Source organism: Atractosteus spatula, chromosome 4 (genome assembly GCF_055471065.1).
Source record: "Atractosteus spatula isolate fAtrSpa1 chromosome 4, fAtrSpa1.hap1, whole genome shotgun sequence".
Taxonomy (NCBI): domain Eukaryota; kingdom Metazoa; phylum Chordata; class Actinopteri; order Semionotiformes; family Lepisosteidae; genus Atractosteus; species Atractosteus spatula.
The window spans coordinates 58,903,193-58,930,281 of record NC_142709.1 but is presented as its reverse complement, the minus strand read 5'-3'; the positions used below and the strand labels follow the sequence as shown (position 1 = coordinate 58,930,281).

At 38.4% G+C, this 27,089-nt stretch overlaps 1 protein-coding gene across 1 annotated transcript; it reads left to right on the top strand.

Moving 5' to 3' along the window:
• The first annotated feature begins 6,926 nt into the window (after positions 1-6,926).
• LOC148836697 (phospholipid scramblase 1-like) lies at positions 6,927-19,458 on the top strand. The gene is made up of 10 exons (XM_088914304.1): positions 6,927-7,069; positions 10,569-10,667; positions 11,469-11,519; positions 13,248-13,333; positions 15,008-15,050; positions 16,107-16,327; positions 16,597-16,758; positions 17,280-17,441; positions 17,680-17,710; positions 18,428-19,458. The coding sequence occupies exons 2-9, from the start codon at positions 10,655-10,657 to the stop codon at positions 17,707-17,709; spliced, it is 768 nt and encodes a 255-aa protein (XP_088770430.1). The 5' UTR covers positions 6,927-7,069; positions 10,569-10,654; the 3' UTR covers position 17,710; positions 18,428-19,458.
• The last annotated feature ends 7,631 nt before the right edge of the window (positions 19,459-27,089 follow it).

Here is a 27,089-nt window from a genome sequence, read left to right as displayed (position 1 = left end):
ACTCCCTGTGTGTGCCATAATGACAATTAGACTTATTTAATATTTATGTTCAGAAAATAAAAATGACACGCAGTAATAATTTTTTAATATTTATAGTTGTACACAGACATCTGAGTTCAGTCTCTTCACACTAGTATTAAAAACCAAGTGTCTTTACAAAGAAACAAAATGCTTGTTTTAACAAAGCATTTACAGGCTTTGTTAGACTCGGAGCTACTTGCTCAGTTCTTTTACTTGTCATTTGTGTAATTTGCACAGATTAAATTACGAAACAAAGCTATTTTTACAATACACATCATGAACCATTTTTTGAGCGTATGTTCTTGTTCTGCATAAATACTGTACACTGAACAATAAAAAAGGAGCAACATATACAACTAGCTGCAGAGCATTGCTTGTGTGGACTCACAGTAAATAAAGCTTCACAGTTAAAACCGCCTGTGTTTTACTCTTTCTGTTTTACATCTTGGAATTAACACCTCAATGTTTCTTTTTCAGTCGAACATTAATGCAGTTCTCTCCTCTAACCTTATGTACTGTATATACATACAGGGTCATATCAGCTCTATAAGGCAAACATATATATTTCAGCTGTATATAGGCTCTATTGTGGATATTAGTTTGATCATATTTGACTCTCTGAACAAAACTTTATTTTCCTAGTATGGCTCAGTACCATATCCCTCCAATAGCTTTAGCTGCTTTTTTTCACTAGATGGTGCTATTTAAAAAAAAAACTGCAATTATTTACGTTCTAGTCCAGAACGTAAATACTGTATGTGTAGGTGTAGGCACACTCCTACACATAGGTCAGTACTCTCCATTTTTTTAACTACAATTTTACTAAAGCTTTCATTGGACATAATGTAGTCTTAAAAGCAAACAATAAGGTTTTGCCTTGTAAATTCCAGTTTTGAAACTTTTTTCGCAATAAGTCTTTGGATTTTGCTGCAGTTATAGTACAGTCATTGATATTTTACTATTATTTGTTTAGAAAACACCCGTATCCAGTGTGAGTTACAATGAATGCACATTTTAAATAAAGTCTAAGAACATCCAACCATCCATTCATTAATTTCCTAACTGCTTTATTCAATAATGGATCACAGGGGGTCTCAGCAAGGAACGTGCTCAGAGTGGGGTACATCCTAGACAAAATGCCAGGCCATCACAGTAGAGGTCAGCTACCCGACCCGAGCCCGACTGCGCCCGAAAAAGTATCGGGTTTCGGGCTGGATTCGTTTTTCACTTACCACTTCGGGTTTGGGTTTGTTTTCTAATAGGTGAAAATGCATTATTATTATGTTTTAAATGTATTTTGATTAGAAGAAATTCGTAACTCATTTTGCGCGCTCGCTCGCTCGTTCTCTCTCTCATTTGTGTAACAGAGCCTACCTACTGTAGCTAACGGTTAATTAGCCGTTCCCCACTTTCAAAAGTATTACAAAATTATAAAATACCAGTCTTTCTCAGCGCACGGCATTTTCTATCACCTCTCATGCGCATAGCAGCCGAGCAAAGCATTGTAAAACCGCGTCTGTGAGAATCAGTCTCCGTGTATACTTGTGTGTCTACTCGCTCTGAGAGGAAAAGAGAGTGACCGATTTCGGTTTGGGGTTTGGGGTTTCAGATTTGGCAGTACCATTCGGGCTCGGTCTGGTCGGGGCTTCAATTTCACGCCCGTGCAGACTTCTACATCACATGGCACACACAGACAACAACACGCACACACCTACACCAAGGCCAGTATTCTCTAACACCAATTGAGCTATCAGTATGTTTTGGACTGTGGGGGCACTCAGAGAAGCCCAAGAGAATAAGGGGAGAACATACAAACTCCACACACATAGCACCCCCAGTCTGAAAATGAACCCAGACCCCCACCGCAGTGAGGCAACAATTCTAACAACTGTGCCAATGTGCAGCCCTAGTCAAGGAGGCAAATTAATACATTACAGTAAGGAAAACGAAGATGAAAAGGTCATGTGAACCAAAAAAATGAAATTGTACTTAAATTGGTCTTAAATGTTCGGCTTACAAGACAAAAAATAACAAGGTACTGGTGTATTGTAACACTGTTCAGTTACTTATATTGAAATTTTCTCAGAACTGTGAAAAAAAGGGATTCTTATGTGGTGTGGTCTCAAGTTTAAATTTAACCTACAGCCCAATGTAAATAGCAAAGCCACCACATGACGACAACAGCCTGGAGGCGATCACAAGCAAACAAAACAGAAAACCCACAATCAAATGACAAGTTTGACATTTACATTGGCTGGGATAATTCTTTAATGTAACAGTGGCTTTGGCTTATTTGCTCTCATGCAAACTGTTTGCTAGCATTTACCTATTTGACTTATTTCTAATTTATTTATTTAACTGGAGTATTATCACTACTGTATTACCATTTTGACTAAATCATTGTTAAGTTAAATGCAGGTGCTGGTGAAGTTTAAAAGTACACTTATCGTGGGCACAAGCTAAGCAGTGTATTGCACTGGGAAGTGCAAACGACATGGTGCACACACGTTGCAAGTAAAACCACAGGAGCCACTGGCATGCTAAAGATGGGCTTTAAAAACAATTAAAAAGTGTGTTACGTTTTATTTTATTATATTTTATGCACAACTTTAAACACTTGAAAAACTATTGCAGGGGATGTAATAGGCCATTGAATTTACCATTATTGCGGTGTGAAATGTAAAATGTGTTATTTAAAAGCACATGCTTTGCAAATAAATTTGCAGTTGCAGATGTAACACTGGTTACATTGCTGTTATTGCCAGGGTGCAGGTAGGCTGGGTTTGTACAACAGAGCTACCTAAAGCTTCTGTGGGCTTCATAGTACGCAGTACGCCTCACTTACTTACAGTATATCATGGTTATAATCATGCCAGTGCTGAGGTTACCTTGATTGCAAGTGGCCACTTTTTTCTTTCAGGGATCCAGGGTAACATCTATAACCAGACATCCCCTATCATTTTAAAAGCTGCCCACCACATTATGGGACCTACAGTATATACCCCCCCAGGCACAACAGTTGTCATAATGCCTACAGAGTGGAGTTGTGTCAGGCTCTCAGGTGAAATCAGCATACAGTCCCAAGCACTGTCAACCTCATAGATTGTGTGAAAGAACTCGGTACAACAAGACAGAAAAACCTTGCAAAACTATACATGGATAGCCCAGTATAGTCACATGTCTGATAAGGGGACACCCCAGAAAAGAACCACAATGTTTTCACCCCCCTAGCAAAATATGCTGATGAGGTAGAGAGAAGCTGATGCTGAACATGATGCTCACAATCCAGTGAGGAAAATACTGACCCAGGATCTTTGAGGCATGGTGTTCAAACAACTCGAATCAAACTGTGCCCTGGGCCTGGGAGAGGAGATCCAGGAAGAGCGTGGTATGTCACATTTGAACCACAGTCTCCATTGTCACCTGAGCGCCACTTGGAGGACCATCATGCACTCTGTCCTGATCTTCTCAGGGCTCACAGGAATCCTGCAGGCCAGTAATGAGTCAGAGCATTAATGCCCAAGTGACCTTGATCTTGGAGGGAGAACATATAGAAGAATATATATATTCTTCTCATGACAGAAATAGATTGACGCCTGCTCCTACACAACAGTCCCAGCTGGCTTCCAACATTCAAGCAACCAGCAGCCATATCACCCTGCAACTCACAACTAAGGTTGTTGTTGGAAGAGGTGTTAGTGGGGCCAGCAGGGGGCACTCACCCTGCAGTCTATGTGGGTCCTAATGCCCTAGTATAGTGACGGGGACACTATACTGTAAACAGGCGCTGTCCTTTGGATGAGACGTAAAACCGAGGTCCTGACTCTCTGTGGTCATTAAAAATCCCAGGGCGTTTCTCGAAAAGAGTAGGGGTGTGACCCCGGCATCCTGGCCAAATTTCCCATTGGCCCTTACCAATCATGGCCTCCTAATAATCCCCATCTATGAATTGGCTTCATTACTCTGCTCTCCTCCCCACTGATAGCTGATGTGTGGTGAGCGTTCTGGCGCACTATGGCTGCCGTCGCATCATCCAGGTGGATGCTGCACATTGGTGGTGGTGGAGGGGAGTCCCCATTACTTGTAAAAGCACTTTGAGTGGAGTGTCCAGAAAAGTGCTATATAAGTGTAAGCAATTATTATTATTATTATTATTATTATTATTAAGGGTGCGGTATCAGTGGAATGAAAATAAGGAAGACTTTACAAAAGGTCCAGCCTTCTGGTTTCATGATTGTGACAGTTACATTTAAGATCAGAATTCAGTCACAAAATAATGATACATTTATATTTTAACAAGAGCAGCTCCTATTATTATTGTGCAATCGCTTTGCATTTCCTACAGTATTCTAAATGTGGTTCGTCCTTTAGCAGATGTGATACGGAACACAGAAGTTTTTTTGTGTAGAGTTTGGTCTGTGCGTGTGAAAGGGTTTACTCTAAATTTGGTTAAGTGCTGTGTATGCTGAAGAAGGCACAGACAATTATTATTTGGAAAATTAACAGAGATACTCTAGTATTTCAGAGCAACTGGAAGACAAGAATAACCTGTGTCAGAAATACTGCTGTATTAACTACAAAGTATGGTTAATCTTTTTTGGTCCCAAGTACAGTAGACACTCTAGAGTCACTCTCTCCTAAATATGACATTTATGGTAACATAAAAGGATGTTCTGAGGTATAAGAACTGCTTGAAAAGGCAAAACATGCGTTTAGATATTAGCAGGAGAAGATCCATTTCTATGACTTTCTGTTATTCTCTATCAAGAGAACTTTTCACAAAAGATTAATATTCATTTCAAAGCTTCTCAGAGCTGGGCTGTGACTTCCATCTCTACACCCGTAAGTCACATAGAGGTGATACATACTTTGCTTGTATGTTTTTTAGGTAGAGAGTTCCAAAAATGTGCACAATCAAAAAGTAGAGAATTTTAAAATTCAAAACCTCGAATAGTAAAAACCAGTTTTGTAAAGCTGTTTCTTACATCTTGAGAACGCCTGGAGAACAGAATAGAATTCTTTACAAGTCAGGCTGGTTTTAGAGCTCCTCTGGATTGACTGCATCCTCTACTGTTGGCTTTCCCTGTTTCCCCAGCATTTTTAGAGTAGAATCCGAGGTTTTCTCACATTTATTCACTTTTAAATTTCCACTGTCACAACAGAATCTATTAACTGATCCTTGTGCCTCTTGATCAGCTCACCTCAGACTCTCACAAGGTAAGCAATAGTATCCACTCCATTTGCAATTTTAACTTACAACTATTTTATGTCACGGACGTCCAAAGGGACTAACCGTGGGGAGCAAGAGAGCGGAAAAGACCCATATGCGTAGCGGCGAGACGGGAAAAAGGCCCGGGCTCATAGTGCAAAGAGTTCAGGAATGCCGTATAGAAACCTATGCCCTCAGGGAGCGGACGTGGGGCGCCCTGGTGCTAGGCGGGTCTCAGGACATCCGAACATCAATGCTGAGCGAGGACAGAGTGCAAGACCCGGAAATATATAGCCCAAGGGAAGGAGAGGGACAGGAAGGACAGCAGACCGGAAACTAGGGACAGGACAGAGAAGGAGCGCCCTCTGGCTGCAGAGGGCGTGACATTTTACACGATTCTCCTGTAATATTTCTCCAGCATATTTTGTCCTGGGTATAAAACTCTCAGTATAGACTTGTACCTTGTATACCATTTGGCTGTGCTTACACTCTCTTGTAAGATATTATTCTGACTTGGCTTAAACAATTTCCACCATAACCATTCATCTGAACTTTTCTGAGAGGTAATATGAAGTGTGTTTCCATATTTAAACAGAAAATTTGACAGCATGTTTTAGTGACTCTTGTTCATTGTACCTTGTTTTTAATCCCTATTTTTTATATTTCTACACAAAACATTCAGTGTCGCAATTTGGGCGATGAAGCTGAATTGAGTATCTCGCACCATCTAAAACTTTGCAAATCTTACACTATTTTCAATGTGGCGAAAGCGTAGGGGTTAATAAACTGTATCAACACATCAAAGTTTGCATATCAGGGCTGTTAAACCAAGGGGAAGAGTTAGAGCTCTTGAGGCATAACTAAGAGGTTAGGAGTCCAAATCCTGGGAAGGCTGTTGATGTGCTATTGAGCAAAGTACACATATTTCACTGAAATTACTTCAGTATAACGTCCAAAAAAAGGTGAACGAATACAAAGTGATTTGCATAAAAACACGTGTCAGAATTATAGTACTGCATGCCTGTGTAATGTCTCTCTCTCTCTTATTCTTATTATTATTTGTGACCCAAATTCAAGCAACTATTGTAGTGATCGCTGACAATAAAACACTATTGACAGTAACACAACGACACACTGTTGTATTGGAAGTTAACAATATAATGAGAGACAAATAATTAGACAACTGCTTTCTCTCACTGCTTTTGCCAGCCTGCTCCTGGATTGGAGATATAATATATTTACGGTGAACTGCAAGTCTAGAGCACGAGTGAAAATAAAAGATACCCCAGTTTTTTCTTGGTCTTCATGAAGTACATGTGTACTCAGGACAAGGACTATGTCCAGCTTCAAATTAAACGAGGAAGTCGTGTTCTTTTTAAAGTAACCCTTGCGTGATCCTACAACATGTACAGTAAATGACTTTAAAATAAATGCGGGTAGTAGGTGTACACACAAAAAATACATTCTCATAACGTGACAACGGTTGCGACCGCTCTGTTCATGACTGAAACGAACTCGAAAAAATATTCACGTCTCACTGCAGTTTCCATGCATTTAGTGAACATAATATAGTTAAAAAAAAAACCCATAAACTTATGTGCAAGATGCTGGCTCTAGAATGCAATGATGAATTGAACTAAACGTCTTTTTGTAATACGAGCAACGATTCCGTGTTAGGTTTCGTTTCCAGGAAAACACGCTGTACGGGATCTCCCCTGTACGAGAGTCGCATGACCTGAGCGAGGAGGTATCCAGGATGTGATATTGTGAAAGCTGCGGTTGCCACTTGCCGCTGAGTTACCTTGCCTTGTTCTTTTCATACGCTTTTCTCTTCATAAGGTAAGAGTTTTTCATCTTTAGGAACCACTCTAATTTGAACTACAAAGGATCAATACAGTTGGGTTTGTCATTTCATTAACCGTTTCAACTATTATTGCCTTTGTGAGCGAGTTTCGCAAAGACAAATCTGTATAACTACTGTAACCGAGCTTTTTTATCAACTCTTAAGAGTAGTCTTATCACCTAACTGTACCAGCGCATGATATGGAATAGAGTTCAAGTTCTAATATGCAGTTCTAGACTTTGCTTTACGAAAATTATATATTTCTGTTTTTAATTCACACTTTTATTAATACTGATAATAATTTAATACTATTTTTTTTTCAAATTACTTGTTGCGTTCCAATTTAGTGATTTTAGAAAAACGATTTTAGAAATGGAATTATCCGTTATTTGTGAATTATTATACTGGTCTTACATTCATATTTTGCAATAATAGGATTACCAATATTGTGGTTATTGTTCTGTTTTTCACCGGCGGAGCAGCGGAAGGGTGGAGTGGTGCCACTGTGGCTGAGGATTTACGCCTGTGGCTGGATTGTTGCCGGTTCAAATCTTGCGGCGGCAGAGGAATAATACTCTGTTTTGCCCCTGAGCAAGGCCCTTAACCCCAACTACAGTACTCCAGGGGTGCTGTACAATGGCTGACCCTGCGCTCTAACCCCAAGCTTCTCTCCCTGTCTGTGTCTCATGGAGAGCAAGCTGGGGTAGGCGAAAAGACTAATTCAATTTGATAATTTGATGTTGTTAAGATTAGTTTTGTATAGAAAACAAAGGGTACTTACAGTATAAGAGAAGCACCATCTTTGCTCAGGCATGCACCCCCTTGTAATCAATACGAACAGAATAGACTGTCAGATGATTCATAATTATAAGTATCTGAAAAACCACATAGGCGTTAGACAGGACACAAGAGTATTCTGAAGCACAAGAAATAAAACTTAAGCAAAAGTAAGTTGCATCTATGGGAAAGAGAGAGATTTTATTGACACCACAGTCATGAAGGAATCCAGGGTAACTTTCGTGTATTTTAGGGGTGGGTATGGTAGATCAATTTTAAGACAAATGTTGGCTAATGTCATAAAATAAACCAAAATTAAAGTCAAGAGTGCGTTAAATACACTAAAATTAAAGTCAGGCCTGACAACTTCTTTACACAAAGGATTTAAGTTTCATACAAGAAGTTGTAAAGTTCTGTTGTGGATTCTGAGTCAGTGGAAGCATTCAAGATGGCTTTGTGTATCTTGGGTTTCCAGATCACTGAGCGGTCACACCACTCAGTTGTACTATACCTTCCCTGAGTTAAAAAAATTAACCCTTGTCAAACGCTTTCCAGAAATCTGCATGCAATGCATCACAGAATCTACCATTGTCAATCAGAGATGTCTTGTCAACTTGAGATGAACCCTAAAACACTGTGGTGCCCTTGCAGAATATAACGAGAATAATTGAACTGCTTTTTGCCTCCACTGCATTAGAAGATACTGTATAGAGACCATTAATGGTTGTAATGTTTATACAGTTGTAGAAACTTCTGTGACTACATAAATTACTGTATGTTCATGATATTTCACCCTTTTTTAATTAAAAGAGGTTATGTTACATATTGACAAAGTGACAGAGTTATTGTGTTAGCTCTTGTCCTTTTAAATCACCCAATTTAAATATAGCATTACAGCTGCCAGGAAATACACTGGCCACTCCTCAAGATATACACTTTGATCACAGATAAAGCAAAAGATTCTTAGCTTATTTAGTCTGTAAGAAGCAGTAGGGAGGTTTGTTGTACTGTTCACTACATAAGCTTGACTAACAAAAGGATTTAGTTAGGATAAAGTCTGTTGTTTGTTGACTCCTGCAAATGTAAACCAATGAATTTCCTGGGCTACTGAATTCTGTCACTGTCCTGGAAGGCTGTGTTATTCTCTTTTGTATTCTGATTGATCTCCAGGCTAAATTCAAATTTCCAGAAATCTTGTTTGTAATGTACAGCTACACACGGCAGGGTCATGGCTGCCCTATGGTGTGGCAGAGAAAAAGGTGTTGTTTGTTATTGATGGCAGTTTGAATGGTATCCTTCATTCCTTTGAGATGTTTTGTAGTATCCACAATGTAAGATTTAAAAAGGCTAATGCCATTTTATTACAATTTCACTTATTTGTTATTTGCAAAGGAAATGCGCTTATCAGGGATATCCAAGACTTGCCGTATTTATATAGTTTCACAATAAAAAGCAAAAGGAAACAAAAGAAATGATTACAAGACCTAGAACAGTAAAATGCAAATAAATGGAAGAAAGATTATACCAATGTAGGTAGACAGTGCAGTACAAATGCTGTACAAAAATAAAATAAAAGAATGACCAACATGATCCACATAGCATTTGTAGTTGTTTTGGAGGGAACGGGACTAGAAAAGATGGACACACAGTTGTGTGCAGCCAGAGAGTATTTATACGTAGGAGGGTGAAAAAGAGAGGTTAAATGTAGACCTCCTTGTGTTTGTTAATTAGCACCATGTCAGACTCTAATTATGAAACAAGATAGGTAGGTAGGTCCCTTTTCAGCCCATAAAGGCCCATGGGGAATGGAAGGCAAGGGCCACCATTTTCCTTGACCATCCAACACTGTAGGTGGAGGTGATGTGGTCAGCCTCACACTCCAGCCAACCTATTACCCCCAGAAGGATTAACCCCTGGTATTCACTTGGAAAGCAGGCTGAGTGGACCTAGGAGCCCTCTGGAAGGAAATAGAGCAAGCTACCTCACTTGCCCCTACCTGGGATTGAACCTGGGACTTTCCAGTCAGGAACTAGACGCCCTTGCTGTCTAGAGTTACCACGGCTCCCTACGAAACAAGAGGATGAAATAAATGGATAGCATACATAGTACTTTGATGTTACAGTAACTCATCTGGCTGAGGAAATGATAGCAATGAACGGGGAGCAGAACAAGTAATACTTAGGAGAAGAGAGAAGAAGGGTTAAAAAGACTTAAGCTGTCCTGAAAGAAAAGAGTAGAGAGCATGACAGAAGCAGAGCCAATTGTTTTCTGTGGAGAATTTGAGATGGAAGAGCTGCTTGTTCGGGAAGAGGTAAAAAAATCAGCTACAGTCCTGATTTGTAGGAGATTAATGTGGTAAAGATAAGTTCTCGGTAATACAGAGTATGAGAGATGTCTGTCTCTGGCAAGACTGAAGTGCAGAATGCTGGAAACGATGTACATGGGCAGCCAATGAGTAATTATACTGTACATAGGGGAGTGGAAGCACAAGATTAAAATGTAAACACCTCCCAGATTGCTGTTAAAAGCACTATAAAGTACATATGTGTGTGGATTATAAATCTAAAGTGTTTACTCTCAGTGTAATGGCTGTGTGTGAATATATAAAATCCTTAATAAACTAATCCTTGGCCAAGGTCCTATGGACAGAACCATTGCTTTTTTATCTTAATAAAATATTTCAGACAGAATAAATGATATATGGATTTTTCCTTGCAGATTTGATCCCACCGAAGACAAAGGGAATTAAACGTTTCTGGTTAGATTTGCTCTGTTTTTTCTTCCAGCAGAATTTAAGCGATCTCATGGATTATTCAGGTAAGAAAATAAAAGACAAGTTAATGTGGGGGTATAAACCCTTAAACTATTGTCATTTCTTCTTTCTTTCAAAGTAAAAGCCTCTACGATGCTGGTAGAGAAAAAGGGTGGCTTTAACTGATGAAACCACAGAAAGCACAATGCTTAAGTCCTCAAACTAGGCCAGGAAGTGCTCTATATATATTTAGAAACAAAATGTGATGCTTTTATTTTTAAGGGATATATAAGCATTTTAAACGTAGTAAAATAGCAGGGCTGATGTTATTACGGGTGCACAGTGAAATCTGTGTGGGGCTGAGGGTTGTGGGGTAAGGAGTCTAAGGTAGGCTGGGTTCCCCTCACAGTCATATTTGTATGCTCATGGGGCCATCTTTTCAATTTGATTTGATCATTTTCTGCCTCCCTTGCCAATACTAAAACTTTCACAAGCCACATTACACTTTGTAAAAGATTGTGCTATAGTCATCTGACCTTTGTATAACATTTAGTCTTCTTGCAGTGCTTCATAGATATGCAACATAAAAAGCATAAAGACCTGCATTGTCTGCTCTGAACAATCTTAATTTATACCTACTAAGTAATCTTGTGTAAACTCTGTTAATTGCAGCAGTTGTTTACAACCGTGTTTGAGACCTTGTTCCATCTTTATCTTTGCATTTGAATTTCATGTTGGGTTTGCCTGAAAACCACCCTGGAAAATGAGAGCCTCCTTGTGTTACCAATTGTTTTAAAACAATTTTACATTATTAAAGGCTTCTGATTTTTATTTTTCATTTACAAATGATCAATTCTTTATTACAGGTAACAAACAGCCTGTTTCAAATCAGGTACAACCCGTTACACAGCCACCTGGTATGTATTTTAACTTTTGCTTAAAAATGCACGGGCTGCAGTGAAACACAGAATCTGCTTTACATTTGTTACAATAAGTTATAAAGCAAGAGGGAAATTTAATACTATTGTCCATATTTACATCTTAATAAGCTCTAGTAATAGCAGCAAAAATAACTTGTCACAACAGTAGACATTAGGCCTCTAAACCCCAGTCTGCAGGATCATGAGCCCAAATCCAGGGTGGTACCCTTGAGCTACAGTATAAACCTCTAGTAAATGTCCTTATATATTAGAGTCTCCATCACTGCAAATTAGTAAAATAAAAGAAAGTTAGTTTAACCATATTTGTTTGCTTCCCTTTCAAGAGCAATAAAACTAAATTTATTTTCTGGCATTTCAGTGATGTTTCATAGACTACTGGTTAAGTGCATATGGTGTGTGGGACGGTACCCTTTAAATTAGTCCTTCTAACAATGTTTTCCATTGATGTTCAGCAGTGTTACTATATAGTTAAAATGATGGTTGTTTTTCAGTGTAATGTCTCAGTGCATGAACAGACAACAATACAACTCTTAAGTCCTAAACCTTTTAAACTGAGGCAGTTCTTTGAGTGCACATGTTTCTACTTCTGTGTGTTTAAAAAGCAGAGGCATATGTGGACATACTATACAAAGTGATCACTCTGTGGTCTGAGCTCTCACACACAAATGGTCATGACTGTGCAAAGGGAATATAATTGGTACATTGTCCTTGGTCTTTGTTGCTTGAATGGTAAAAAGAACGGTTCTCATGAAGTCACCAAATTTCAGGCAGAGCACTGAGTGCAGGTGTAAAATATCCACCTCAGTCATAAATCAGCTTTAATGCTAATTTTAAGTACAAGGTAGGTTTGAGAGAAAAAAGATTGCCAATTAGGTTATTACCATTTCTCATCCAGCATTTTAGGTTGGGATGCTGTTTACATAAAATTATTCTGTTAAATATCTTTTAAAATATAATTTAATTGAACCACTGCTAGTGCACATCACTGGAAGCCCTTTCTGTGACTGAGTGCACTTGGTGATCCTACAGTAGCTCTATACAAGTTAGAGACCTTGAGCACTTCAACACATATCCTTGATTTTGCCACTGGGAAGATAATGTTGGCATGTACAGTATGAGTTATTTTAAGAAACCTCAGCTTAAAACATTGGACTTTTTATTACCCCTAACACTTATTGAAGAGGAACAGTTAATAGAATTGCCCATCACCTCTATATTTTTTGTCATTTTTAAAGGCTCAGATTAGTTCAGGATTAATGTGGTTCTTCCTTGAGCATCTATTTATTTGGTTGGAAATGACAATCTGTATGTCCACTTGTTCCTGTGATGAATGAATGTTTTATGGCCCGTATTGCACTAAGTACAACTTCAGAATAGATTAAATATATTGGACACTCCATACTGAAGAAATGTCATCTGTACATATATAAAATCGAATGTGCAAGTTTTTGATTGCCGTTTATTTCAGTTTATAATATAGTAACTCATTAGAGTGTTCATATCAGGAGTATTATGCACAAAAGTAGGCTTGTGGTAAGATTATGGATTATTGGTATGATTACCTTCCCCTACCTGAGCTAAAATGAGTTTTATCTAGGGAATATTTGAAATGTGAAAATCTATGGGAAAGGCCTGAGTGTACAATTTTGTCTTATCGATTTTATTCTCCACCTCAATTCTTCAACCCTCACTGTTTGCCCTCAGGATTTGGTACCATGCCAACTGCTGTGGTAGTGCCTGCACCCCCACGGCCTCCTGGCTGTCCCCCAGGACTGGAGTATCTTGCTCAGGTGACATCGGATCAGTCCTCAGAGATGCTACACAAACACTTTGGGAACTCAGTTTACTAAATGGTGGCAATTTGAATTGCTCCTGATAAACAGGGATCCCTCATACCCAGTATTTCTAGAATCAGCCATGTAATAATTGTGGCAATAAAGGAAAAGTAACAAATCTCTAAATTCTTATTATCCATTTGGCAAACACTGCTGGAATGCATCCTGCAGAATTCCAATAGGAACAATAATTGTTCCTCTGTACTGGCTAATTGTTGTTCATGCCTTGATACCTCTGAAATTCTTCTGATTACTTATGTTAAGGTGCTTTGCTAACATATTAATGTTGTGGAATGAGAGCAATGTTAATCAGTTACTGGAGTCTGCCCTAGGATTGTACATTTTACAATAATGAAACATTTATTTTTGTTTCATGAAAATGGTTGTACACTTAAACTCTTTGCTTGCATCCAATGTGATTTCAATGTAATGGACATGCAAACCCGTGGATGGTGTCTTTTGTCTTTCTTCAACTCCAGTGTCAGGGAGATCCAACAGGTCATGTGTCAGTCCATTTGATTTTAGCGCAAGGACGTGCAAATCCTTGTAAAGTAGAAATGAAAGTATGCCGATTCAGTATGCAGGGGACTAAAGTTGAAAAATAAAAAATCCTAAATGTGAAATATATTTTCTCAATAATTCACAAATTTGTGTTATTTGTCGATTTACTCTTGTATTTCAGTTAATTTTGGGTGTATGTAGTCTGCATAATTATGTTACCCTGAATCCAGTGAAAGTTTTTAAATGATACAGAGATGAATACACATACATTATATGCCTCCTGGGAAGACACTGCTGACAGCTATACATTGTACAATAATCTGCAATAATCCTAGGACTATTTAAGGACTGTATTGAAGCACTGCAGCTGTTTTTTCTCCTCTCCTGTTCCTCCTTAGGTTCAGTAGTTGGTATATATTTGTGCTTTTTATGTTCAGTTAGGACATATTACTGTAGTGAATAGCATATGAATATGAAAACTCATCATAGTGATTTTCACTCTGCTTTGAATATGAACGCATCATTAATTCAAAGGAAAAAAGGGGCGACAGAGTTCCACATGGGTTTTTTTTCCTCTTACTGCAAGGGAGTAGTGAACAGGGTTGTACAGCACATTGAACAGCAATCCGTGCTTCCATTTTGTAAACCAGGTCTTTTTCTGTTTTACAAAATACCTAGCATTTTGTGACATTTGTTTGGCAACTGTTGCATAATGCACAACGTCTATTAATAAAAATACCACCTAATAAAAATAATTTGGATACTATTTCCCTTGATTTTTGTTGACCCAAAAAATAATTGCTGTTCTTTCATCCAACAGTGGAAATAAATGGTGATTTTTCTCTAGCTTGATACTGCTTTTGCTGTCTAGCTACTCAGATGTTTTCTTCATCAAGATCTGCAGTATATTCAATGGTATTGTTCCTGTTTTTCTCACTAATCAATCCACAACATTTGAAGCATATGTCCTGTAAGGAATATTTATTCATATTTAATATGTTTATGTACTTTTGGCTGTTCCATTTTTAAAACTGAAAACCATATTCACAAAACCAAAATACCCTACATAAATGAAACAGTCTAACCAATATATTTTATGTTTGTTTGTTTGTTTGTTAAATTTTACAGATTGACCAGTTGCTCATTCATCAGAAATTGGAGGTTGTTGAAGGTAATGTACTGTATAAGGTGCCGAGTTCCCTTTATGATTTCTTAGCTCAACAGGATGAGGGGCAAAAGAAAGATTTGAAGTGCAATTTCTTAGCAGAAGTGAGAGCAAGTGTGCAGGAGAAAAGAAAAGGGGAAGAGGTCTTGATAAGAAGCCAGTTCAGAACTTTTCACAATGCTCTCGCTGTGAGTGGATTAGGCAGAACAGAAAATAAGTGGACAAAATGAGCCAAATGAGAGAAAAAGGATCAGTACAATGTTTTTCATGTATTAGTATACATTCATAGGTAATACTTTATAACAGTATCATAATAAACAATTCATAGGTAATACTTAAATTAAGGTATACTGTGTATATTTTATGTGCATCATTTCTTAGCTTCATCCATCATGACAGTTTGAATTTTGTTCTCTCTGATGCATAACTGAACGACTCTAATGGCACAGTTATGGGACAGGCAGAACGATAATGGACAATTCTGTCTGATAGTAACGCAGCCCAAGGAAACACTGTCACACAGGGAAGCACTATTTTGTTGCTGGAGCCTCTCTCACTTCTGGGGCTAAAGACATATAAAAGACAAATGAAAACTGGAGTTTTTTAATGAAATTCATTGTAGCTTTGTAACGTGTTTCAAAGAGACATACACTGTAGGTCTGCAATCAAGATAATGGAGTGAGTATTTTTTTGGAGAAATTATCTTTAGTATTGTTATTTCCATTACAAATGTGATGAATAACATTTCTTAAACCTGTGATGAAAGTGATGATATTAGGGTGCTAAGTGTACTAAGCACACCTCCACAGTGATCCTTAAAATACTAAGGATATAAACATTAATTTGCAGTGTTTAGAGTGAGTGAAAGATTCCAGGGTTTGGGCCTTGTTGGCTCAGGTTAAAAACTCATGCACTACTATTAAAATTCAAGAATTGAAAAATAAAGAAAGCTTGCAGAATCTGCAGGGTAGCACTCTATGACTCTTTTCAAGGAGAAATTAATGAAACGTAAGCAATTTCAGTTCTGAAAACATGTGATGAAATACCCACTTTTGCCTTTAGTTCTTCTAGGATGGGAGAGCAACAACAAATATGACATCAAAAACAGCCTTGGACAACAAGTGTTTTATGCAGCTGAGGAGAACGACTGCTGCAACCGGAATTTCTGTGGACCGCTACGTTCTTTTACCATAAGAATTCTGGACAACTTTGGTCAAGAAATACTAACTGTAACTCGGCCTCTAAAATGTGGTAGCTGCTGCTGTCCGTGCTGTCTTCAGGAGGTACAGTAATAAACCAAGATTTTTTTCTAAACCAGGTTTATTTTACATTATGGAAAGGGCAGTTAAAGCTTAAGTTGATATAAACCATCTGCTTTTCAATATACTAAAAACAAATATTAGGTCACATTTGTGTTTGTGTTTTTCTTTATTGGTTTTTGATCTGATAAGATTGTTTTAAGTTGTTCTCTGTGGCAAAATTATTTTTTCTTTATTTTTTTGTGTTTAACTAACCAAATCAGTGTTTGATACATTCATTTCTTGTTTTGCAGTTAGAAGTCCAAGCCCCACCAGGCACTCCAATTGGTTATATTGTTCAAAACTGGCACCCGTTCCTGCCTAAATTCACCATTCTAAATGAAAGAAAAGAGCCAGTGCTGAAAATTGTGGGCCCTTTCTGTGACTGCAAGTGCTGCTCAGATGTTAACTTTGAGGTATATCTATAATACCTTTGGGGTATATCTATAATAGAGATACAGTATACTGAAAGCACAAATTGTTTACCTCCTGCTCAAATTATATGGAAACTTTAAAAAGATTTAAAAAGTGCAAACATGCCTAAGTACTTTGTCCCCCCACCCGCTCCAGCAAACTGATACAGTTAGGACTGTTAAAGAGATGGCATTGGTATTAAGTTTAAAAAAGTCTTATTTCATTTTTAATCCTTGACTCAATAACTTTATTATTCTGAAAAACAAAACTGCTTCTTCTAGTCAAAGCCACTTCTAGTCAAAGCAAGGACAACATAAAAAAATTCAGGTCAATCAGGAACACGGGAATACACATGTTAGAGGAGCTGAAAAAGTTCAGGATTCAATTACTTCCACTTTATAGAACAAAAGCTGAATTAAGAGAAGGATATCCTATATGAAAGCATTTTAGGTGCACAGTTGAGCAGAAAGATAAATCTGTTAATTTCAGCATTTCCATGACACCTGCTGTTTTATCTGTGTAGGTGAAATCTTTGGATGAAAGTTCTACAGTTGGCAGGATATCCAAACAATGGACAGGTTTTTTTCGAGAAGCTTTTTCTGATGCAGATAACTTTGGAATCCAGTTTCCGATGGACCTTGATGTCAAAATTAAAGCTGTAATGATCGGTGCCTGTTTCCTTATTGTAAGTGTACTTTATATACAGTATAGCATATAATAATGTCATTATATTATTGTAGTTACTGTTACTACTAAGTTATAGTAGTTAATGCTTAGAACTTAGTGCAGCTTTAATTCAACCTGGAAAGCATATCAGACTTGAAGTGTCTGATGAAACCATTGTACTGTATTTAAATTAAGTTGTAAATTATTATATGTAGTCAGTATTGCCCTTTGCTAATTTAATATCTTTGCTTTTCTAGGATTTCATGTTCTTTGAACACAATCAGTAAGGTAAGACAGTAAATCAGTAAATTGTGAAGCTTATCCCTCTCAAAAATTATTGTTACCTCCTAAATTTTCATTGCTCAGTTTCCAGTATTTTATATGTATTCTTTGTAGTCATTTCAGTGAGATCTAGTTTAGTAAGTGGCTTACTTATTACTTGAAAGCAATTTATAACAGAAAAATGATTATTTAAAAACAAAGACATAAAATGCATGACCAGGACAACATTTCAGTTAATGCTGCGTTTCACTTCATTGTTGCCAGGTTGAGAAAATCCATATAAAATATTTTAAAAAGCAGATATTCTACAATAATCATGGTAGAGTTTCAAGTTAAGAATAACTTATTAATGAAGTGAAACAAAAATATTTTTTGGCCATTTTAATATACTTTCCAAAACATATTTAATCAAGTATTTTATTTAAATTGGACATTTTTGTGATTGCTATAAAATGTTTCTTTAACATGTACTAGAGTATAGGCTTGATTTAATTTTCAAAGCTTTTTACCATTTAAATCAACTAATAAATCATGACTGCTTTGTAATAATTTGTTACTGAATCATCTTATTTTGTATTCCAACAGTAGTTGTATACGCGGTTTCATGTACTTTCCCAGTGTACCCTGGATTTGAATGTTGTATTTTCCATTAAATATATAATTGTAAAGTAAAGGTAAAGTGCATAAAGAATGTAAAACATCACTGATCTTGTCTCTCTCTAGGAATCACACATGGAGTTTTACTCACTTTCTGAAAATGGGAAAATTATTACTGGTGTGTAAAATAATGAATAAACAGTATGACAGAACTTTCCTAACCAATTTCTACCATTCATTTTAAAGCAACTGTAAAACATTCCTTACAACATACACCTACAATAAAACTGTCAGATTTAGACACATATTAACTGTCCTTGACTAACATACTAGAACTTAATGTCATGGAGAGCAAACGTGCAAAGGTTTCTCTGTAATTCTGGCAGTTTGTCTAATAAATTCCTTATTCATGCATAACAAATATCTGTTCTGTAATATACATTTACAATTACCATTAGTAAGTTAGATTTCAGTTCTTTCTTACTAATACAAGACTGAGTTTATCATCTGATATCCTCAAATTTACTCCAGATGTTCTAGTTAGAAATGATCAGGTATTGTCACTGTTCGTTCTGAAACTCTTATTTAGAATACTATTAGAACATTTCAATTTATGTAATTTTGCTCAAATCTGATGCTGCTTATCTGTCTGTTCCCGAGAAGCTTGTTTATGTCTTTGTTTCTTTTAAAACTACTATTACACTGTTAAAATTCTCCAGCTTGTGTAAAACAGTCTTGCTAGTGTCCTCACAAAATCTGATCAGGTTTATATGATTTTAAAGTGTACACTTGGAATACTTTGTCCTTTCCATTAAGAACGTGGAGTTTGTAAGTGTTGTTATTACACATGCTTTTACAGATGTTTTTATAACTTTAATGTACATCTTTTAATTATAATTTTTCTTTTGATCTAATTTTTAATGTGTGCTAAAAATCTAATAAAAAATGTGCTTTGATTTTATTAAATATATTAGAATATATTTTCTTTTCTTACCATGTGTGATGTGAAAAAGGAAGTTATTTTTATATACACTTGATACTGTATATAACAATATACAGTACATGTAATTGTTTTGTAATTTTCTAAAGTAAAAACACATGCTTAAGTGACAATGTTTAAAAAATGTTTTTAAAATAAAAGGTGTAATTGCTTTGAATTATTCTTTCTTAGAATGCCTCATCTCTGGGTACATAAATATAAAAACACGTTTTAATTAAAACACACATTGAACTGAGCTTTTTTGCTGCAACAGGCATTATAATCTGTACCACTGTCACTGAGTGAGGACAATTACATTTATTCCTGGTCACCAGTACTACTTTGTTATCTGTTTTGTTCAGTAATAGTTCCAATTTACTTTTAATTGCATTTTATATATGAACAAATTGCCTGGCATATTTTAAGGATCTCATTCAACCATTTTTTGGAAGGACCTCAGGAAATCAGCAACTACAGTGCCACTGGGTATCTTCTTCCAGACACCCACAATACTTTAACAAATGCCTGCTTGTGGAAAGAAATGCTATTTGTTTACACCTAAGCACAATTCATCATAATTTATAGGTTTTTGATTAATTCTTGAGCATTAAGAAAACAAAACAAAATGGGTTCTGTTTGTCAATTCTTTTAAGAGTTTTAAATATTTGAATCAGATACAGTTTTTAGTTTATCAGGTACAACAATTAAAAATTCTTATACAGTAACACCATGACCCATTTATACAACAGATTATTTATTAGTCCAATTTTAGTGAGGCACCTTGCTTAAAGTTAAAACTTTACTTAGATTTTGGGTAAAATTAACCCCTACTGTTCAACATTGTCTTTTACAAAGTCTAAAAAAATTCAGTTTCTTTGAACTCTCAGTCTGAGGAGTCTGAGGAATCTCTTTTAAATTCAAAATTTGAACTACTACTCTTGATACTCGTCCCAGGGATAAAAAGATGTTCGTTTTAATACAGTGACCAGAAATTCACATAATACTTTAGTCAATGCATAACAGAAGAGACCATTTGATCCATCGCATGTGCTTGGCTACAAATAGATAATCCAACAGTGATTCAGCCATATCCTGAAAGGTCTGATGAAATCCATTTGTCTCTGAAGAGGCCTGTAAACCAGATCAATCCATTATTAATGGATACTTCCCCTCAGTACCTCATCATTCTTCCTTTCCTTACAGCCTGCAATCTGCACACATTCTGACATCCTTACCTTCACCTCTAGTCTTGTAAGCCTCTTAATTAGCCCGGAGGAGTGGCTACTTCTCAGTAGACAAGCTCATAGCATAGTCCACCCTGATAACTTCTTACTCTCCTATGAAATTTCACTCCCTCTGAGTAGTATTTACTCATTCAGATCAGCTGTGTCTCATTTTGCAGGTTTTTCCAAATTAGTTATAGCATCCTGATGTAACTTCATCAATATCTTTTGGGATTTGAAAAGTATCTCTTAATATTCTATACTGTAGCTGAGACTAAACAGATTAAGTGATTTTAACCCGCATGTATTTAACAATTTTTAAAGTATAAATTAATCTCATCCTTAAACACTCCTCAGGACCGTAAATGTCTTTTTGGAACATGGTGACCAAAATTTAAAATAATATTCTAGCTAACACACTATATAATCTTATCATAAATTTCCTAACTTTAAACTCCTACAACCTTAGAATTACAATACCACATTAGAATATGCAGTAGTAAAATTAGTACTGTCAATGCACATTACACAACAAAGCGGTTTATAACCTGAAGTGTAACGATCAATGCAGAATTATGAGCATGAAGGTTGAAGCAAAGAGGCTGCCAGACATTTCTTCCACTGGCAGGTATCCAGAACACAGGACGAGAGAGCAGAGAGCAAGAGGAAAGGTGAAGATGCGAAGGGGGGGGGGGGGGATATGGGTGCCAGCACCATATCAACTTGGACTCCAGCTGGGATTGTTGGGCGGAGTCCACATACAATGGAAACTGAGTTGCAAAAAAACATCAGCAAGATTGTTGGAGGCCAACAGCACAACATCTTGTATGTCACTGGGAAATGGAGATAAGGAGGAGAATGGTTTATAGCCACATGAGGTGAAGAAGGTTCGAAAGTGTAGACCCAGACCTGACACAGTGAGCTCACTTGGAGGTTGAGCAGGCGTCAGCATGGCAATTCCAGCGATGAAATTATAGTTCAGGCGTTTGTCTAATACAGTATGTCGCTCTTCAATCCAAAGTAAGCAGCAGTCCCTGAGTCATTAGGTGAAACCAAAAGCAGGCAAGGGAACCAGGCAAAACAGTGATGAGTAGACAGATACTTTCCAAAGCCACAGTCAGAACATGCAAAATGTGTAGCTGAGTAGACACTGTGGATTCTCTGTCCAAAGCACTGGAGAATCCAGCCTTGTGTAAGCAATCTGAAACTGTAGCCAAGAGTAGAGTGCAAGGGAAATTCAAAAGCTGAAGTAGGAACAAAGCAGGGCCAGTAATCCAAGAGGTAGGTGATCGGATAATCCACCATGCAAGGTCGAAATTAAGCAGGGTCGAATCCAGAGAAAAAGCAGAGAATGCAAAGCTTGAGAAATAAACTGAGTCTCAGTGCAAACTCTATAACATTGCCTAGAGCAATGTCTTGGCAGAACCTCAATAGCTTCATCCACCTGAGACAGCTGACTGACAGGTGAATAAAGGTGTTACTGGTTGCTGTGATAACTAGCAGGGGCGAGCATCGCAGCGTGGAGGTCAGATCGGAATGGTTTGCTTGGGAAAAGATGGGCTTAGAGGAGAGATGCAAGACTGAAGGTGAATTCAGCTGCAGGAAGAGTTCTGACAAATGCTCAACGGTACCATGGTTCTAACCACACCAACCCAATTCAGGGCTGCAGGGGAGCTGGAGCCTCTCCCGGCGAACAACGGTTGTAAGGTGGGGAACTCTCTGGAGGGGAAACCTGTCCAAACTTAAACATGACAAATTATTTAAAAGTAGTGCAAATATAGAATAGTAATAAAGTCAGCATATCTGGCTACATCTGATAATTCCTTAAACGTAAAATATTCTTAAGATAATTTAATAAGAAAATAGTATTAGAACTCATTACTTTATACAAACAAGTTAACAAAACAGTTAATACATGCTAAGACATTTAATTTTTTGGTTAAAATTCTGAACATGCTGCAACTTGTAAAACATTTTTGATAAACCAACAAGCACTGTTTCACAATAATCAAGCCCAGAAAAGCAGACATTAGCATTTCTGAATCAGATTGCACTACATTCAAGAGCTGCATTTATTAATTTGGTGTAGCTGCATGGCTGGATACAGCTGGGTAGGTGGTGATTAGTCAGAAACCAAGTGCAAGAGACTGGAGAGTGGTAGAACACCCAAAGAGACCTGAATGATTGGGCCGCAAGCACTCTGGGACAGAAGGAGAGTGAATAGGGAAAGGAAGCGATTAAAGAATAATTGATTACTGGCATTCAGTAATGTAAAAGTGAAACAAAACAGGAGGAGACGTGTTAGCCCTCAGAGAAGCCAGCTCACTACATCCCTGGTGAAAAGAGGGATTCCTGGAAAAATGTTAACTGAATAGATTTAGAAGGGCAGCCCTCAGGAGCAGCCAGGGGTGCAGGTCGGCAAGCTCGAAGGTCCATGCACTGAACAAAGGCAGAGTCACCAGGAAGCACAGCTGTGCTATTCCCCAAGGGCTTCCCTGAAAGGACATGTCTCACTGAATAATGGTGATGCAGGAAATTCCCACTTAGTGATCCGGGAGCCAGTGATACAGGGTGCACACCTTAGTGAGGGTCTCCTCTGAAGCCAGGCCAGGCAAGAACTGTCAGCTTGGCCTCCCAGGAATCTCATGTCAGTGGGAAGTGCCCAGGTGTGAATGGAGTCAGGAACCCAGGCAGCTCCCTTTGGATAAACCGTGCCAGTCAGAACCTGTGAGCAAGGAATCCTCTGGGAGTTCAGGCTTACAGAGTGATATTGGAAGGAACCGGATGCCTGGCTCCCTAGGAAGAAAAGAGAGCAGCTGGAGAAAAAGCCAAACGCCAAGGGCAGGAATCTCAATAGAACTGAAACAGGGCTGCTAGAATGAGGGAAAGATGACTGCACGGAGAAAGCCCTGGGGTCCTGGACAAGGAAGACTGCCTCCTGACAGGGGATGAAACCACAAGACAGGGAGGCCAAAAGGAAGAATCCAGGTTTCCAGGATGAAGGCCAAGAGCTGGCGTGCAAACTGGAGTGCAGAGTGGAGTGCAGACTGAGACAGTAGCTACTGTGCCGGGCAAGGAGTAGGCTTGACGTTGAGGCTGCTGTGCCGGGCGAGGTGTAGGCTCGAAGTTGAAGGTGTTGCTCTTGGTGAAGTGAAGGCTTGAAGGTGAAACTGCTGCACAGGGTGTAAAGAAGGCTTGAAGCTGAAGATGCTGTGCAGAGCAAAGTAAATGCTTGAAGCTGAAACTACTGTGCAGGGCAAAGTGAAGGCTTGAAAGGCAGACTGATTCAGCAGAGAAATAAGGAGAGAATGGAAGCAGTACTGCAAACAGGACGAAACCAGGGTGAAATGAACAATGATAAAGAGCCATCAAAGCTGTACCTTGGCATTAAATAGAAAAACAGGAATTGAATAATGGATTGAATAATTACTAATGTAGCAGCAAGGCTTATTAAAGTACAGGGATTAAGTTTTCTGCTCCCTTGCCAATCCCTCTCTCCTTCATCTCAGTGGTGCTTGATATAGAGAGGCCATTCCATTTGGTTCACAATTAAGGTGTTTTTCTAGCTGATAGAGTGTCCTGATAAGGAACAACTCCCAAGGCCGAGACACATCAACCACCCTAACAAATGGTCATCTCTGGCGCCTTAATCTGGGAGATTCCAAGGAAAGTCTTATTCAAAGTTGTTTACAACTCTAAGGTCAGAGTGCATTGTTAGTCATCATCAGCCAATCAGGAACTGGTAGGGCAGGTTAACCCCACGTGGGTCTCTGATGCCCATGAAACTTTCAACCAATGAATGATCGTAGTCCCTCCAGGTAAAACAGGCAACACAGAGTCCCTCAGAGCTCCTCCTGGACATTTTCAGACTCAGCGTGCCTCCTGGACATTGTCAGACTCAGAGCTCCTCCTGAACATCCTCCGACTCAGCCCGGACCACCACGTAACGGCCAGTGTGTCCGAGTGCAGGACTTTCCTTTGTTCTAAGAGTGAGAATGGAGGTTGCCAGCGCGTAACCAAAGGATCCACCGGGGTTAGCCCAAGCCTCGTGAACCCACCGCGAACGCTCACCTGATCAACAAGTGGACTATGGTCGGAACTGTGGACAGCTGAATCAGTATTCAGAACTAGCGCTACGTCAGGAACGAACCCGTCTTCTTCCTGCCTAAAAAGTGTGACCTGCTTGGACCCGCAGTCACTTTTATCCTGTGCACAAACTCTGCTAGTAAGCCAACACTAACTAACCGGTCTTCAGAGAGCATCAGCAGCGCATCGCAGCAGGAATCTCTCCCACCACGTCGCAAGCCGCAACAGCACTGCCTGGCACAAAGCCAGAGAGCGCCGATTGGACACAGCAACAAGCCTGCCACTGCTTCTTTGTGTCTGTGGGAGATCTGAATCCATACAGATTGGATGAGTATTCAACATTCTGCATTACTGCTCGAGAATTCAATTGTTACCTCAACCCCAGTTGATATCAATTTAATTCCTATGAGTGATGTACTTGCTTTTGAGTATCTAGTGTAGACGTTGTAATCCAAGTTCATTTACGAAAATGTGATGGGTCATTTCCAAGGTTTTGTTTTCAGGAGAATTATTTGAGCTGTCCAATGGCTGATTATGGTAAGAAAAATAAAAAAGAATACAGGAAATTCTTAAATTTCAGGAAATTTCTAACTTTCAGTTTCTAATGATTTGCATAAATTTGCTAGCACAACATTGAAAACCAGAGGTTTGAAGTTATTAATTTCATGGCTTAGAGCTACTAACTCTTTCCCCAAGCAAAAAAACAAAACAAAAATTAAACTGGAAAAATTCAAGAAGTATCTTGAAATTTTAGAGAGTAACTCAATACTCAAAATCATCATAATTGTGGTTTTAAAGTATAGCAAAAATTGTGTTGAGATTCTTGGGCATTTTCCTGTATGACATTCCATGTGATGACTTTATAGTGATGGCATGAAGAGCCCTTTTATAGGGTTTCAGGAAATTTAATCACCCGTGTTGCACCAAGGTCTTTACAAGAATTCTTACACTTGGTTTTGGAAGAAAACCAAAAATATAACCTTATATTGACAGTCTGCTTGTACCAGAGGAACCAGTTCTTTCTCTGCATAGCTAGTTTTGATCTTTATCTTTGTAGATCAGTCTCTATAGTCTCTTAGAAGAGTTTGAACAGAAATGGTAGAAATTATTTTATTTTTACAACTGTTTTATTTATTTTAGATGTACAAAAACAGTGACTCAATTATTATTGTATTTTACAAGGTTTATCAGTTCTTTCTTATACATTAAAAGTTTGTGTAAGAATTCCCATTTTGAATACTATTAAAATGAATACAGCTGTCATTACAGGTGCACCACAACAAATACCATTACAGGAGCTCTCACTAATGCCAGGCAAGTGCAACATTTTTACATAAAGATCAGTTCTGCCTATTGCTGGCAATGACGTCTTGTTTTTATTAGTTTTCAAAGCATAACAAAAGTGAAATAAAGAACAATACCCAAACGTGGAGATCATAAAAAAGAAGGAAAAGGAAAAAGGAGCTATGTTTGAAAGTGCTTTAAAGAAAAAAATGCATCTTTCCAGCTGTGAAAGTGCAGTTTTGCTTTATACTCTCATATAATGTTTTGGAAATGAAAGCAAATACTGTAAATTTGATTTGAAAGTATCTCAGACACCCAGCCATTCCTGAATATTAACAGTAACTGTCACGGATGTCCGAAAGATCATGCCGTGGATTGGCCAGGAGAGCAAGAAAAGACCCTATGCGTATCGGCAAAATGGGGGTTAGCCCGGGCTCAGGAGGTCAGACGATATCGGGTAGAAACCTATGCCCTCATGCCACAGAAAAGATGACCTGGTGCTAGGCGGGTCTCAAGACATCTGTTCCCTCAATGCTGAGCGAGGAGGAGAGGCTGTCCTAGAAATACAATATATAGCCCCACACAAAGACACACCAGAAGGACAAGCAAAGCACAGGGAAAACGGAACCAGACAGAATAGGAGGTTTGGTGCTTTTTTACCAACCACGTAAAAAAGCACGTACAACAAAAATAAACCTGGGATACCAGGGAAACAAACCACACGAGAAAGACTCACAACAAATAGGAACCAAGAGTCCAGGGAAACAGGGGTCAGGTAGAGCAGGGAACACAGAAACCAGGAACTGAGAAAACTGAACACCAAGAGTAAAAAAAAGTAACAACAAAAAACCCGGGAACAAAAAAATAGAAAAACACCACACACAGGGCAAAAAGTAAGTTCAGCATTCAATCACGGATGCCAGGAGTGACAACCCGAGGAAAGCCAGGTATTCGTACGTGGATGTCGGGAAGGCATACAGCTAAATGACCCGCTCACAAGCACTGATGTGAGGGGTGGCATCCCACAATTAGAATAGGAGAACTGAAAAAAAAAGCCCAAAGCGATGCGAGAAAACAAAAAGCGCAGCTCGCGGGGTCAAAGTATGGCTCAGCATTCTGTCACGGATGTCAGAAAGGACATGACGTGGAATGGCCAGGAGAGCAAAAATGACCATATGCGTAGCGGCAAAACGGGGATTAGCAAGAGGTCAGACTA